The sequence below is a fragment of the Eubalaena glacialis genome, chromosome 17 (genome assembly GCF_028564815.1).
Source record: "Eubalaena glacialis isolate mEubGla1 chromosome 17, mEubGla1.1.hap2.+ XY, whole genome shotgun sequence".
Taxonomy (NCBI): domain Eukaryota; kingdom Metazoa; phylum Chordata; class Mammalia; order Artiodactyla; family Balaenidae; genus Eubalaena; species Eubalaena glacialis.
In genome coordinates this window covers 14,050,039-14,067,422 of record NC_083732.1, presented here as the reverse complement: position 1 = coordinate 14,067,422, position 17,384 = coordinate 14,050,039, and the positions used below count along the sequence as shown (strand labels likewise).

At 35.5% G+C, this 17,384-nt stretch overlaps 1 protein-coding gene across 4 annotated transcripts in view; it reads right to left on the bottom strand.

The window, feature by feature from the left end:
* Positions 1 to 17,384, bottom strand: part of PREX2 (phosphatidylinositol-3,4,5-trisphosphate dependent Rac exchange factor 2) — a 397,196-nt gene that overhangs the window by 185,803 nt on the left and 194,009 nt on the right. For all 4 annotated transcript variants that reach the window (XM_061172148.1, XM_061172146.1, XM_061172145.1 and 1 more), the window contains exons 7-8: positions 4,585 to 4,718; positions 933 to 1,036 (exon numbers count right to left, since the gene is read on the bottom strand). In XM_061172148.1, the coding sequence (XP_061028131.1) occupies positions 933 to 1,036; positions 4,585 to 4,718 (238 nt within the window). The remainder of the gene's footprint in view (positions 1 to 932; positions 1,037 to 4,584; positions 4,719 to 17,384) is intronic.

The window sequence follows — 17,384 nt, the reverse complement described above, 5'->3', positions numbered from 1 at the left end:
ATGCAACAATAAAAACTATGTTTATTTGGTGACAAGACATGAAGATAAAGAGGACTATCATTAAGATAATGCTTTTATTTAAATGGAAAAGGATACAAAATTATAAAGTTCATGTTTCAAGTATTTTTTCACCTATGCACCAAAGGAAAATTGAAGACATTTAAAAAAAATTTTCTCCTTTATTTGTCTTTGGTTGATAAGATTATCTACTATTTTTCACCTATTTTTCTGCAAATTCCAATTTTTTTAATAAGCAAAATTTAGTTTTATAAAAACAATGCATTCAGTATCTTAAATACATTCAAATATTTATATTAAAAATGACAGCTGAACCTTGCCTTTGAAATATCTATTCACTTTTCAAGAATACCTTAAGAATAAAGAATTTCCATCCTATCCAATTCAAATTTGACTACTGTATTGTAATCTATGGTTTGTCCAACACTGCACTACAGACCACATTTTAGAGGTCAAACATTCTCGCCCTCTGTCCAACCACACAAATAAACTAGTTGTCAGGACAGAATACAAATGATCTGGTGCTACTTTTTGAATGGCTTTCCAAGCCTGAACCATGAAAAGTAATTCTGGAGGTTCAATGTTTTCTTACGATAGCTCTTAAGCTGGATAATTTTAATAGCATCACGATCAAACAAATATGTACATTATGGACATTACTACTACTTTATGACACTCCCAGCTATTTTTGTATCTCTGCGTTTAATGCTAGGGTTTAACATGTTTCAGCCGAATATAATTTTCCATTTTATACGAGTCCTCCTCTCCCTTATCTTGACTTTTTCCTGTGACTGCTCTACCTAACAAAGTATTTCTAAGCTGAAATTCACTGCAAATGAATTATTCAAGTGAAAAGTCTGTCTTACAAGGGAGTATATTACTGGCATTCCATTTTAAATCTACCAATCACTTACCTGTGCCATCATCCACATTCTCCACTTCCATCACCTCTGTATTGATCCGGCCACGAAAAACGTACCGATGTCCATCGGTAGATGCTTTGCTGTTCTTCAACCGTCTTACAATTGAATGAAATCACAAAAACTTGGTTACTAAACTTAATGCAAAACAGTGTTAAAGCAATAATTCTTTGAAAAAGAGATACCAATGCAGTCAACAATATCAAATGTTAGGCTCTTGGTATTTTTTACTTGTGTCTTCCCATTCATAACAGCACAGGCTGCTCTGTAAGATGTGACTTGTGTGCTAGTTTTTTAAATAAACTGAAGCTGTAGGCTAAGGACAACATACAGGTAGGAGGGTAAATATGTACTTTTGCTCAATATATGACATCAAAGATGCCTAATCAAACTCTGACAGACACTAAAAGTTGGTTATTTACAATTTCATTTGATTTATTTCACCTTCATTTCTCATTTTTCAGTAACCAGCTGGTAATTCCCATTTTTTCAATCCCTGGTGAAATTCAGTTAATACTTATGATCCTTATTCAAAGAAATTTGACTGTGCTGGAGGTTATTAAGCATTATCTAGCCGTAAAATATTTCCCTATATTGTTTTTATGATATGATAACTGTATACTTGAGGGATAAGTCTCCCAATACATTTATAATCCTTCATAAAGATCTTATTTATTTTTAAAATAGTCCAAAACATTTCAAAATTTTGTGTATGGTACCAGCCTTTAATCTTAAAACCTATGCAACACAAAGTAAAAAAAAAAAAAAAAAAATCCAGGTTTACAGATGAACATTTGTAATAATGAATTAGGCGGTTATGTATATTTATACTTGAATCATTAAGTATAAATGATGTATAAACATTAAGTGTAAACATTCAAGTATGAGTGTTCATACTTGAACACTCAGGGATAGTGTTTTCAAAACTGGGTTTTTTAAATATATTAAATTAAAGAGGAAAGATTCTAAGAAATAATTCAAGCAGATTAAGTAATACCTAGTCATTCAAGAGACTTCAGTTGACCTGAACTATTCAATTTAACTCATTGACAAAAATCTGCTAACAATTGAATATACTGAAATAATTATTAATGTATTGTGTTACACAGACACACCGAGCAAAAGTTAAGATGTCAAGTACACTAATGCAGTGCTCCCTTCCCTCCTCTCCTTTGCATTTGACACCTGCCCTGGAGTGGAAGGGGGAGGTGAAGGGAGGGGATTCTCAAGGTGCTATCATGCTCCCTGAGTTCCTTTAGAAAAGAGAGCATATTCCAGCTTACATGTCCTAAACCCTCATCAAAACTTCATAATCCTTCAACACCACTAAACAAAACTAAATTGATTAATTAATCTGACTGACGGTCTGCCAGCCCCAGGCCTTCACCATCCTGCACATCCATGTTCATTTTGAAAGCGACCTCTAAATGTCCTTTGTAGAAAGCCTAAATAACTGCTTTAAATTAAGGATTCAGGCCAGGTAGCTATGAAAGTTGGCATCGCTGGAGGCCGAAGAGAGAAGAAGGCAGAGCAGACTAACATGCAGGCAACTGCATCGTCTCTCAGGGAGGAAACAGTGTCATGGTGTCTTCCAAAAAAGAATTTCTTATAAGTTGGTACATCATACTTAAAATCAATCATATTTTTCAAAGCGTAATATCCTCAATAGCAGTTTTAGTCACAGGCAAATAATTATGGCATGTTTATATATATTCCTATATATTGTTATCAATATATATATGTATACACACACACACACACACACACACACTATAGAATCTATCTTTGGGTCCCATTTTCCAAAGCATTAATTTTCTTTGTGATCTTGCTGTGACCTCTGTCCAGGTTTTTTATATTTTTCTTGACCTGTAGATATTAATACTCAAAATGAAATCCCAGTAAGTGTCTGACCAATACTGTAACACTTATCTTAAATAAAGAGATCTTTGGTCCCTTCAGAAAATGACCCTAACGAAGTGTCAAAATTGAAAAACCTTTGGTTTCAAAATAATTTTGCTCTATATTGCAGTGTTGAGTACTTGCATAACTTGATTCTGTGACTTCCCTCCTGATGAATTTTAACGGTCACCAGGATATGTGTACAGTAATGTCACAATAGCAGAAAAACTGGAAACAACCCTAAAGTCCACTGATAGGAGGATGAATAATTAAATTGTGATATATTCAACCAATGAAATGTTTTTTTTTTTTCTTGGCCGCACCGCGCGGCATGTGGGATCTTAGCTCCCCGACCAGGGATTGACCCCATGCCCGCTGCATTAGAAGGTGGAGTCTTAACCAATGGACTGCCGGGTAAGTCCCTCAACCAATGAACTCTTATGCAGCAGTTAAAATGAATAAATTACTGCTACACACAGGGATATATAGTTTACAAACTAGTTTACAAACCATAATGTATACAAAATGTAAACTGCAGAAGACAATACACTGTGATACTATCTTACAAAGATCATAAACAAGCCAAAGGAAGCAATATCATGTTATATGTATCTAATATCACACAATAAATTGTTTTTAAACTAGTTTCTCCTAAAATGAATAGCATCAGAAATATCCAGAGTTGGGGTGCCTAATCCAGCACTCTGCTCTTTAAAGAATGTAGCTGTAGAATTAAAGTAAAATCACCAGTCCCTGGCTCCTATAATTACAAAATTACGGAAGTTTCAGAAAAGGTTCAGTTTACTCATATTCTCTGAAAGATCTTTAGAGCTTAGAAAGTATATGGTAACGGAGATAAAGTATTCAAAAATGAATGAAACAGATGGTATATTCACACCATTCCAGTTCAGGAAGGGAATGGACATATAGGTTTATTTAGTGATTTCCATTTTTAATCACTATGTATTTGGTCCACGTTCACTATACATACTTTAAGGCTATTTGCTAAACAGCATGATTTTAATTTTGTAAAACTTTTCCTATTGCTTACTTTATTTAACAATTACAGCTATGAGACCATGAAGGTTCACGTCATTTGCACACTGTTAATTTGGCAAAAGCTTTGGCCTTGGGGGCAGGCATATATATAAGGATGAGATAACTCTAATGAAGAAAAGATCTCATTCTCAAACAGATGCTTTTAATAATCGTACCTAGATGGATGTGTTAATTAATTCAATGGGGGAAATCCTTTCACCACGTATACATAAATCATCACACTGTACACTTTATCTTACAATTTTATTTGTCAATTATACCTCAGTAAAGTTGGGGAAAAAAATAATTGCACCTAAACAACTTGAATCACCTTATAATTTTTAAAAGAGTTTCATACAGGTAGAATTAACAGCCTCTTCTAGATCTTCCTAAAGCCCATTTCTACTAATCCCAATCTTGTTACCAAACACAAAAAACTTAGAAGAGCATATTACAAGAAATAAACAGGTTCATTTTCACGGATGGTAAAAAGGAATTTTTTAAAAAGCTCATTAAGATAGAGAGACAGCAATTTAATTATCTCTTAGCTCTAATCCTAACCCGTTCCCTTTCTTCAACGTGCAAGGAGAAGAAGCTAAGAGTATGTGGAAGTTTACTGATGAGGTCATGAGTTCCCGGGAACAGAGGAAAGGTTGAACCTGTGCGATGGATAAACAGTTTCTGAACTATTACCTGTCTGTATTCTTACCTGTGTTTTCTTTTGCAATACACCAAAAGGTTATCGAAAAGAAAAAACACCCGTTCTTGAATATTTCCAGAAGAAATTTTTAATAAGACTCCACACATTAGCATTTCAGTACAGGCGTCGGTAATGTTGGACCCCTAAGTCAGGAAAAATGGAGAAAGTAATGTCTGATTACTTAACAGAAACTTTCGTGTGTAATTCTTTTTTCTCCTTAAAAGTGGTTTGTTTTTATTTTAAGATGAAATATATGGACAGGATAAAAGTTCAAATAGTATAAATATTTATACACTGAACGTAGGTATCCTTCCCTCCCAGTCTCCTCCTGGTCAGTATCACTAAATACAGCTACTCTTAAGAGATTCTATGTCTCCTTTTAGCTGTTTTATATATGTATGCATACACAGCATATATGACACATTTCACCTTTGTTCTCTAAAAACGAGATGATTTCAAACTAACTCATAACATTAATGTCCCTAACATTCCTTTCATCCTCCTCCTTGCTTTCCCTGGTCTGGAAAAAGAGCTCCATGAACAGATAGCAAAGTACATGAAATTGTCTAAATGTTTAGCAGATCTCAATTTATATACAGTCATCCCTTTGTATCCATGGGGGATCACTTCCAAGACCCCTGAAGATACCAAAATCTGAGGGTGCTCAAGTCACTTAAGTAAAATGGCATAGTATTTGTATATAACCTATGACCCTCTTCCTGTATATTGTAAATAATCTCAAGATTACTTCTAACACCTAATACAATGTTAATGCTATGTAAATAGTCACAAATACAATGTAAATGCTATCTAATAGTTGCTGGTGCAAGTTTTGTTTTTTGAAACTTTCTGGAATTATTTTTCCCGAGTATTTTCAATCTGAAGTTGGCTAAATCTTCAGATGCAGAACCCGCAATACGGAGGGCCAACTGTATCCACTTCTAGGATGCAGAGGAAGAAAAAAGAAGAAATAAAAAGAAAAAAATCTATGTAAAGAGAACAACATTCCATAGGACCACTTGCCACAGTTATTAATAGTTGCATTGGCAAACTCATTCATTAAATAAACCTTTATTGAGTGCCCACTAAGGTCATATGATTAGTGACAAAACTGATGCTTAATACAAGTGCCTACCATTGGAAGTTGAAAGGAACCACAAGAGGGAAGGAGCCTGGGTCCCTGAAGTATCAAAAAAGGAAAACTGGGACTTCCCTGGTGGCACAGTGGTTAAGAATCCGCCTGCCAATGCAGGGGACATGGGTTCGAGCCCTGGTCCAGGAAGATCCCACATGCCACGGAGCAACTAAGCCCATGCGCCACAACTACTGAGCCTGTGCTCTAGAGCCTGTGAGCCACAACTACTGAGCCCGCAGGCCTAGAGCCCGTGCTCCGCAACAAGAGAAGCCACCGCAGTGAGAAGCCTGCGCACCACAATGAAGAGTAAGCCCCCGCTCACCGCAACTAGAGAAAAGCCCGCACGCAGCAACAGAGACCCAACGCAGCCAAAAATAAATAAATAAATAAAAATAAATAAATTTATTTTAAAGAAAAAAGGAAAACTGCCCACTGAGCAGAACACACACATTGTGTTGTTGTGTGAGCTGATCAAAAACACCTATTTCGAGCCATTATAAATGCTGTAGTCTATTCTTTTCTACAACCTAGACTAAATGCCCTGAGTCACTGAGTTGGACCAAAAACAAGGAAGTTTTCAGTGGAGATCTGTTAAGCGTGCTCTTCAAGAATACTTCTGTTTTAAATATAAACATGCCTGGTCTCTTTAAATCCGGGAACAAATTTCTGATTCTTTTTAAACTTAATGCATTAATTTTAATTTTTGATATTTTAAACTCAGAACATTAATGTTAATTTCATATTTTCACCATAACAATAGGTATAGTTTTTCTGATCAATTACAAAAATTTACATTAAAAGGATAACTCATGTTTGGGGTTGGAAGATGCAAACTATTACATTTAGAATGGATAAACAACAAGATCCTACTGTACAGCACAGGGACCTATATTCAACATCCTGTGATAAACCATAATGGTAAAGAATATAAAAAAAGACTGTCTACATGTGCGTAACTGAGTCACGTTGCTGTACAGCAGAGACTGGCACAGCATTGTAAAGCAGCTATACGTCAATAAAATTCTTTTTTTAATTAAAAAATAAAAAAAATTTTTTTAAAGATAACTCACATAACTATAATAAGAAACTTCCCGAAAGGGAAGTTAATTAAGACAGTGTTACTGTGTTAATCTGAGTATCTCTATTACAAACACATTTTAAATTTTAAATACTTCCCTCTCTTCTTTCCTTTTGTCAAAAGGGTAGATATAGAAATAGAAATGGAGACCTGTGAAACATTTACACTATTTCATATACCGTGTTATGTGATAATTAAGCAAAAAATGTCATCAAATATCAATATAAATCCCAGTTTCAGTGGCAATGATTTCTAACTTATAGTGAATACCATCCTCCCTTAGAAAAAAATTAAGATACAATAGTATTAGAAATGTAAAAAATGTAAAAAAAAAGGAAACCATATTGATTTTTGCACAAGGGACCTACACAACCTTATGAAAAGTGGCTTTATTAGTAGCAATTTTACAAAAGGTACAAAACACTTCACCTTAGACTATTCCATACAGCAGCCCATAAGTGCCAAGGCAGGAAAATAATTCATTACATTATAAAGGGTTATTGCCAATATTAGGCTAATTTTCATATTAACCAGTCTTCCAAGTAAGTTTCCCAAATTAAATACGTAGGTATTTATTTATAGATGTATTCCTAAATGAAAGAATTACTAACAATACATTTTCTGACTTGTTTGTGGTTATTATCTTTGTTAATAAATATAAGGAGAATTTAATGTGAATTTGAGCGAACTATAATAGCTAGAGGCCATTTATTCCATCCTCATATACAGCCTCAGGGGAGATATTGTCCAAGAAGAACTCATGGGGACCAATGTGTAAAACAGAAAGCGGATATATTATTCTTGATGATAACTGACATACACGCTGAATGGTCCCATGAGTATGGCTAACACAATCTCCCTTTGTAAACTTAACCCATTTGAAAAGCCAAACATCAACAGAAAGAATCTTGGCGAGGTGGATTTAAGGGGAGTTTCTGTAAGTACTGGGCTAGGAGACTCTATCTACCACCTGCACAAGACTGTCAGAAGTCTATCTGTCTCTCTGTGTGCCTCTCCCTCCTAGACCTTTCTCTCTTTTCTCTACTTTCAATGCCAACAAGTCAAACATCTGATTGGCTCCTTTGATTCTGTAGCTATGTTCATATGCCTTCAAACCACTGTAGAAAAGGGATAATCGTGCTTAATGTATACAGTCAGAGTGAAAATTAATAAAGCAATATATGCAAAACTCCTGGCACATGCCTAACGCATATTAAGGACTCAATAAAGGCTATTACAATTATGATTACTAGCATTGAAGGTGATCTGATTCTGCAAGGTTCCTTCATTTCTGATCTCTGCTGTGTTTCACTCTATGTTGATTTTATGGTTTAATTCATTAAGGACAATGTTATTTCTCAGGTATTGAGGGTGGACACATCTTGTTGCCTCAGAGAACACCGACTCCTGCCTTGACAAAAAAAGGCCTTCCAGCTTGTATCTGGATACTTCCAGTAAAATTAAGCTCCTTCCTTCATAAGATAGTCCATTTCTTTATTTAGTCTAATTATAAGAAAGGTTTTTCTTACTGTAGAGCCAAAATCTACCATGATTTTCACTCGCTGACTATTTTTCCTCCTAGGAGTGGGTGGACACCCTCTTCCTGAAAGGCTGACCAATATCTGAACATAGCTAACATGCTTCCTTCTGCCTTCCAGGCTCTGTAACACTGTTGCCTTTTGACCATATGGATTGATTTCAGAAACCTGGAAGATCCTGCTAGACCTCCTCTGGACCTTCTCCAGTTTGTCAGGGTTTCCCTTAACATGAACACCTCCAGAAGTGAATACAATCATTTGGATGTGAGCTGGCAAATGAAGAACACAGCAGTGATACTATTATTTCTCCAGTCCCCTACAATACATATATATTAATTTAGCATAAGGTTATATTAGCATATTTATGGCAACCCCATCCTACAATTGATTCAAAGTGCCCCTATAGTCAAAGTGCTCCCAGGTCTCTTTCCTCTAGCCTATACTTGAATAGCTTGACTTTTGATTCATTTAATCCAGATTGATATCACAGCAAGCTCTCAAAACTCTCACTAATATACAGATACATTATATGGAAGGCATCACCATAAGTTCCCATCAGCTCCTAGCTCCTGATCAAAACTCAGAATAAGATTAATTGACCTCTTCGAGGTCAACACTTCTTTCCATAAGCAACTCAAAGCATCTCCTTAATTATCAATTAATGCAATTTTATGGGGTAAGGACATCAAGCCCATATTGCCACAAATATACAAAGTATATCTTACAATACACACATAACACACACTTTACTAAATCCTACTGAGACGCTTCCATTACTGAGGTGATGTGTCTTTAATATTTAACAGCAGACTTCAACAATTAATACAGTATCACCTTTACTATCTTCTACCATAGTAATCTACTATCATCACATGAAATATCTTCATGAATAATTTAAATAATTCCTAGGGAAATGCTTATGTACTTAAAAAAATCTGTGTCAAAACATACAGATTTGTCTAAAAGCCTCATTCTAAAAGAATGTCCACTGTGTCTTTGATTTTACCATGATTTAATCTGTGTATTATTTCCACGACAATGGTGACTAAAAATCATTAAAAATTTTTGAAACACAGGTACATACATTATTATAAATATTGAAGAAAATTTGGCCAAGTGTAGATACAGTCTCTCGTGTAATCACGATATGCCTCTCACTTCAAATTCATCCCATCTGCAAGCACTTAATAAATGTCTGTTTTTGACTAATGTTGAGTCATATTTCTCCCTCACTTACATGATATAATCTACCTTTCTCTGTAGTGGAAAAAACAAAAACTCACAGCTTTGTCTGTGAAATGCATGAGGTTTATGATATTTTGAAAATTACGTGCAATTTTTTTTCATTATCTAGAAATGGCAAGAGAGTTTCTGGGGTTAGGGATAAAGAAGCGAAGCTACAAAATTGAAATTGAATGACTGAAATTGAATGATTACAAACATCAGATTGCTAGGAAACAGTCAAGAGCACTAGAGTCTATCAAAATGAGCATGTCAGACAAATTAGCTAGAAAACAAAAAATGTGGAAGCAATAAAACAAGCTGGGCAGATTACTGGAAGAGAGCAAAGCCTCTAAGACAATGGTGCTCAAATTTCAGAGTTTGGAAGACACACCTGATGGGACTGTTAAAAACTTTTAGGTTCCCTGGCACTATCCTCACAGATGGAAACTGAGTTCATCTGGGGTAGGTCCCAGACCATTCCAGGAGATTCTGATACATTGTCGTATTCGGTCAACACTTGAAGCAACACTGCTTTGGAAGCCTGAGCTCAGGCGCTCAAGTGCACAGTATAGCAACCCTGCTAACATGGAGATGAAGGTGAGCACAGGGCCCTGCCAGGTAGTACCAGCTGCTTCCCAGAGCCCAGGACAGAAGAGATGTTTATCATATGTTACAGATCACAGTTACATCTATGGTACATTTCATCATCACCGAATATTCATTAAAATCTGTATAATGTTATTTTACCTGGTTAGTATTTTATCTTCATTTTGAAAATTGATGCTAATTTTTAAATCTAGATATCTACTCTTTGGCCAATACAAATTTAGCCATTGAGCAACCATGTATAATAAACACTGTGATCTAGAGGAATACTAAAGTCAGGTTTTTAATATTTCTACAATGTGCCAGGCAATGTGTTAAACATTTTCTCCTAATATAAATCTCCAGCAAGTCGGCCACTCCTAGTTCTAAAATTTTAAAAAGCGTGTTTATTTTATTAAATTAGCTTTGTAGACTGTTTCATGGGTCACTTTGTAGATGTCAGAGGCAGCAGATTATGGTACTGTGAAAAAATTGTGATCATGAAGAAAATAGTGCCCAAGAAAATAAGCTATTTTAACAGTGTAGTGATATATCATCAAACCAACATTTGAGAGGGAAGGTGTGAAAGAACTGTTTTTAAAAAATAAGAGGGCTTTGTGTAAATCATTAATTTTGAACTACCCTAAAGCCATTCCACATAATGTAATGTGTATCTGTACATATTTAATGAAGATATTTTTAAATAATGTTTTTACCCATATGATTTAGAGTCCTGTTGTCTTTTAGCAATTCCTTAAAAAATAACTAAAATAAGGTGATATCTCATTGTGGTTTTGATTTGCATTTCCCTGATGATTAGTGAGCATCTTGTTACGTGTCTGTTGCCCATCTATATGTCTTCTTTGGAAAAATGTCTATTCAGATCCTCTGCCCATTTTTAATCAGATTTTTTTGTTGTTATTGTTATTGAATTGTATGAGTTCTTTATATATTTTGGATATTAACCCTTTATGGGGTATATGATTTGCAAATATCTGCTCCCATTCAGTAGGTTGCCTTTGCATTTTGTAGATGGTTTCCTTCACTGTGGAGAAGCTTTTTAGTTTGATAATTCCCATTTGTTTTTTTTGCTTTTGTTTCCCTTGCTTTTGGAGTCAGATCCAAAAAAGCATCACTAAGAATGATGTCAAGAAGCTTACTGCCTAAGTTTTCTTCCAGGAGCTTTATGTTTTCAGGTCTCACATTCAAGTTTTTAATCCATTTTGAGTAAATTTTTGTATGTCACATAAGATAATGGTCCAGTTTTCCCAGCACCATTTGTTGAAGAGATTGTCCTTTCCCCCATTGTATACTCCTGCCTCCTTTGCCATAAATTAATTGAGCATCTATCTGTGGGTTTATTTCTGGGCTCTCTATTTAGATATCACCTTACACCTGTCAGGACTAGGACTATTAACAAAAAGACAAGAAATAACGAGTGTTGGCAAGGATGCAGAGAAAAAGGAACCCTTGTACACTGTTAGTGGGAATGTAAACTGGTGTAGCCACTACAAAAAAACAGTATGGAGGTTCTTCAAAAAATTACAAATAGATCCACTGTATGATCCAGCAATTCCACTACTAGGTACCTAACCCAAGAAAACAAAACCACTAATTCAGAAAAGATTTAGGAACCCCTATGTTCATTGCAGCATTATATCCAATAGCCAAGATATGGAAACAACCTAAGTTTCCATCAATGGATGAAAGGATAAAGAAGATATGGTATATGTATATATAATAGAATACTACTCAGCCATAAAAAAGAATGAAATCTTGCCATTTGTGACAACATGAATGGATGTTGGGGGGTATTATACTAAGTGAAGTAAGTCAGAGGGAGAAAGACAGATGCCGAAGATTTCACTTATATGTGGAATCTAAAGAATAAAACAAACAAACATACAAAATAAAACAAAACCCAGACTCACAAATACAGAGGACAGATGGTGGTTGCCAGAGAGGAGGGTGGTCGCGGAGGGGGACGAAATGGGTGAAGGGGATCAAGAAGTAAAAACGTGCAGTTATAAAATAAATAAGTTATGGGGATGTACTGTACCGCATGGGAATACAGTCAATAATATTGTATTAACTTTGTATGGTGATAGATTGTAACTAGACTTACTGTAGTGATCATTTCACAATGTATACAAACGTCAAATCACTATGTCCTACACCAGAAAGTAACATAAAATTGTATGTCAACTATATCTCAATTAAAATTTATATACAAAATGTACATAATAGATTTTTGAAAGAGCCAAAATAATATACTTTTATCATCAAGATGATTTATCATTTTTAATTTGAATTTCCCTTTAGAAAGCTACATTTACCATGTAAAAATCAGAGACTGTTTGCTTGTGATGAATTACATATGTGGAATTAAATACAGCAAAACTCCAACTAGGAAATTATCTGCATGGTTCTACTCCTGACTGCTTTTATTAGACCAGGAAAGGAAGGTTAACTGGTAGGTCAAGGTAAGAAGTAATCATAAATAGATAACTGTGACCAGTGGTGGGAGATGTACCCACCAGGATCCTCTCATTCCAAAAGCTTCTCTCTTTCTACCCCAAGCTGTGCAAACCTATTTATTCCTCCTCCATCACCACTGTCCAGCAGTGTGAAGGATGAAATGTAGTAAGGGAAACCCACCATTAGACAGAGGAAACAGGACCTGTACTACAGAAATTTACAAAGACTTTACAAAGACTGAATTTCAAACACTTGCAGGGTGTTCAACTTTAATACAAAAAAGTGAAAAATCTTGCATGGTACATTTGTGAACCATAAACAAGAACAGGATGCTAAAGAGGATTAGAGAACATCAAAGTAGCAGGATAATGAAACAAATATTGGACTCTGAACAGAACCACATCAGAATCATTGCCATGAACCAAAGGCGCCGAAAACATAGTGAGAAGACAATGACAATTAATACATAACTACGAGGTAATTATATTTGCATTCAATTACCAGTCAACCAGCTATGTATCAGACACTGTCCTAGATGCTGGGGACCCATAACATGAGACATGACCCCCTGCTCCCAAGAAACACATATACTAATGGAGAAACAGATATGTAAACACAGAATTAAATGCTGTGTGATCACAGCTATAATTTAACATTAATAAAATGAGAATTGGCATGAATTAACAGTGATGAATATCAAGGATGATGGCTGTGTGTGTTTATGATTATGTATGTTTATTATTAAACATTTATTCATACAGTTCATTCCATGCTGTGGTTTCAGGTTTCAATCATTTTCCAGTAATTTTCTTTGTCAAATTTATGAAGGACACCACTTAAATATCACTTCCCAACATGGTTAAGAGAGCAATCGAATGGATGGATCCAACAATGACTTCAGACATACACAATGGGACCCAGAGGCGTCCATGTGGGCAACACACCTCACCAAGGTCCACTTCTTTTTGTGTGTGTCTCGTGTTACAAGATCCAGCAAGAAAATAATAACAATTCAGAGTCTAATTTAAGAAGTTGAATGATTTTTGAATCTATAATTTGAGGTATATAATGGGCTGCCAATTATATGGTCAGCATACATGAAAAATGAATTTCAAAGCATCATCACAGAATGTAAGGTGGAAGCATGATGAATTTCATAAGGAGACACATTAGATGCCAAAGCAAGCTTTCAGAAGATGATAATAGCCAAAAAAGACAATCAGAAGCATGTATGTTTATTTTCTGGCTTTTTTCTAATTTCCAATGTTCCTTCAAACATTGCAATCATGATTTAGGAAGAACTGTAATAATAGAACAAATCCTCTCCTCTCAATAAACCCAATAAAAATAATACTGCTAAACCGTATCTAGACTGTTTGAAAGGGTACATCTTTTTTATGTCAACAAGTCTTCTTAATGTAGGTTGCATAAGGGTTCATGACTGATGTCTTACAGCTATGAGGTGGCAAAAATCATTGTCAAATGAAACTCTTCACTAATTATCTGACTCCAGTATCAGCTCTCCCTGCTTCACACCAGGGTCTATCTAACCATCTGGTCAACTAAATGCTGAATGTCAGTATCAGAAAAACACAGACTGACTGCAGAGAGAAACCATAATCTTGGAAAAGATAAAAGATGACAGGCCTTGGAACTTCCCCACTCACACATATACAAGGCATTGGCAGATAAAGGTCTATCAGAGCACCCACTCATGATGGAAGAAAAGAAAAATGACTAGAATGATGAGATAGGTGTTTCATAAGAGAACAGTTTCAATACCAAAGGAGTCTCTTGAGAAAATTAATGAAGAATTTGAATATTCTTTCAAAAAAATCTTTTTAAAATACTAGGAAAGTCAAACATGAAATGAAGAATATCATATTGTTTCATCATAGAGTCTTGTCATAAAATGTATGTCCCCACCCACCCCAAAAAAGACTAAGCATTTGATTCACTCTTTTTGAGATTCAAATTATTAACTGAAATAAAAACCTGAATTCTGTTACATATTAGATTAGCTAAAACAAACTAATAATATAACTTTTCATTTTACCAAGATAAAGTCCCAATCAAACTTTCCTCCTCTCCCACTTTTTATAAAATTTTGGTCTCCTTTCTAAGTGGATTCACTTTCAATGGTTGTCTTCCTAAACCACTTATCCTTAAATAACAAGAGCCATCTATAAATCAATTCAACCTCAAGGTAGTAGACAAATTTGTATCTACCAAATCACCTTGTAGAGAGGACAAAAAGAATCAGGTCTCATCACAACCTATGGAAGACTCACACTCATAAAATAACAAGAGAACATTACTTTGAGGTCAATACACTGTCAGACACAAACTTAATCAAATGTAAGCAGCAAAGAGATTCCAAAACCAACAAGAGGTGATTTTAAAATGGTCTTGTAGCACTGTATTTCTCCATGTAAAAAGGTAATCAAGAGGTGTCAAATTTCAATTCTGTTTCTTTTTACTTCCTAAAACACAAAAATTATCCTGATCTTATGTCTTCCAACACCTTCATATATTAATAATTCCCACTCTTTTATTGTGATTTTTTTCCAGATTTGAGAGATCAATTCCAAACAGGCCTATCAAGGACATAATGCTGAATAACTAAATGACATAATGTTTACTGATACTCCCTTATCAATATTCAGTATGACGCCAAAGAATTACAGTTATCATGACAATACTATCGATCAACCCAAAAGCAGACTAAGAATGAGAATGGTCCTGTTCTAAGAAATGAATCAGTCACTCTGATTAAACAGCTAACAAACTTCTTTCCAGGAACATGGATCATTGCCTTACAATTACCTTCAGTAGAATATGTGGTGGAACGTCTTAAATGTTGGATAAAATATATGACTGAGATATAATAAATAATACTAATCAAAAGCTGAACTTCAAATACGAGCAATTAAACTGCAGATCTTCTGTGGTACAGTCACTACGTAAATGCTGACCAAAAGCCTAATTTCTACTATCAACTCACTTTTTAAAGGGCAAGGAGAAAAACCAACTTCATGTAAAGAATGTGCTAAATTTGTATCTGAGTGGATATAATATTACATGGTGATAAGGAATATAAACTTTAGAATCAGTCTGCCTATTTTCAAATTAAACTCTGCCCTCTGTTAGTTGTAAGAACTTGGTTAAGTTATATAGCCCTCATTTTAAAAAGCTGTTGTAATGGCGATTATAGTATTGGGTTGGCCAAAAAGTTAGTTCGGCTTTTTCCATAACACCTTATGGGGAAACCCGAAATGAACCTTTTGGCCAGCCCAATATTTCAGCAAATTTTTAAAAGAGACTCACCAGGATTGCCTACAATGGAGGATCAGCATTTCCCCAAAAGGAAATTGGTTGATGGACAATCAAGGGCCCCTGCCCTCCCCTGAGCAAATTTACCCATGCAAGATTAGTGGAATCTCGGATTTTGATCTTGAATCTTGAATGGAGTAATGTAAGGATGGAAAAAATGACTAGCGCCTATTCATTTTAGCTAGGGCACTGATAAGACCACCAAAGAGCTTCAACTGCCTAGATACCCTTTCGAGTCTGAGAGGGTAGCTTTTCTATTGATTCCATGAGCTACTCAATATCTTTTAAATTAATTTTCCTTTTAGTTTCTGTTGCTTGGGACCATATAACCTTAAGTAACATAACCTTTTCAGTAGTTAGGTGCGTAAATTAGACAAATGAAGGGGATTTCTGAAGGGTAAAATCTAACGGCTGAACCAAAGCTTTAAAATACTACCTCTTATCTGCAGAGCCTTTTACAATGTTCAAAGCACTTTCATTTATTTCACTGACCCCTGTAATAACCCAAACTGTACGTCGAAGAGATCTGGTGCTTCATCCCCATACTAAGGGTCCAGACTGGAAACCAAACTTGCACGAAAGCCAGGCTTTTTTCATTATATCATATGATTTGAGAACAATAAATTTCAATTGATTGTTTACTTAAATTCAATATAAAGGAATGTAATGATAACTTAGCAGCACAAAATACCAGAGAGGCAAGTTACCTGAGAGATTTTACTCCCCTTCATTTGATGAATGGGGAAATAAGACCCTAGATAATTAAGTGACATATGTGAAATAATAATCCACCAAAAGTGGAAATAATGCAAAGTCATGGTGTATCAGACTCAGATCCCCATTCAAGAGAATTTTAGTTACTGGAGCAAGAGTGTCAACTCTAAGATAGTCCTAAAAGGTCCGCAGGCACTCCTGGAAGGAGTTAGAGAGCTGTTACCCAACATTAGCTCAAGGCTACTAGCCTCCAAAACTCTTGAAGGAACTCTCTGTTCTGTGACTGTCATGCCGTCAGACATTTGTCCTTGGCCTTGTCTTAACCTCACGAGAGTCACTATGAACATACATAAAGCTGCCTGTGAGCTGAGCAATAATCCCTGTTAGCAATTCACAGAAAGCCCTAACCATTCCCACTCCCTTCCAGGGCCTGAATTCATCCTATATGACCGCATCCTTCCCTTTAATTTGTGCACTTTTGGAGTCTTACCAGATAGCAGTTCCTCCTAAACTTCCCAGAAGGGACCAGGCCTGAGTACTATAACAGCTTTCCCCCGTCTCTCCAAGGTAGTAGACTGAGATGTCAAATCAGGTTCTTGTCACAAGTTTCCAATCAACTGCCTGGGCCCTGCTCCAAGCTGCATTTCCTCAAAGTACCGAAACTCCCAAGTCACTGTATGACTGTGTTTTATGCACTCATTTTCAAATCCTACTCAAGTAGAAT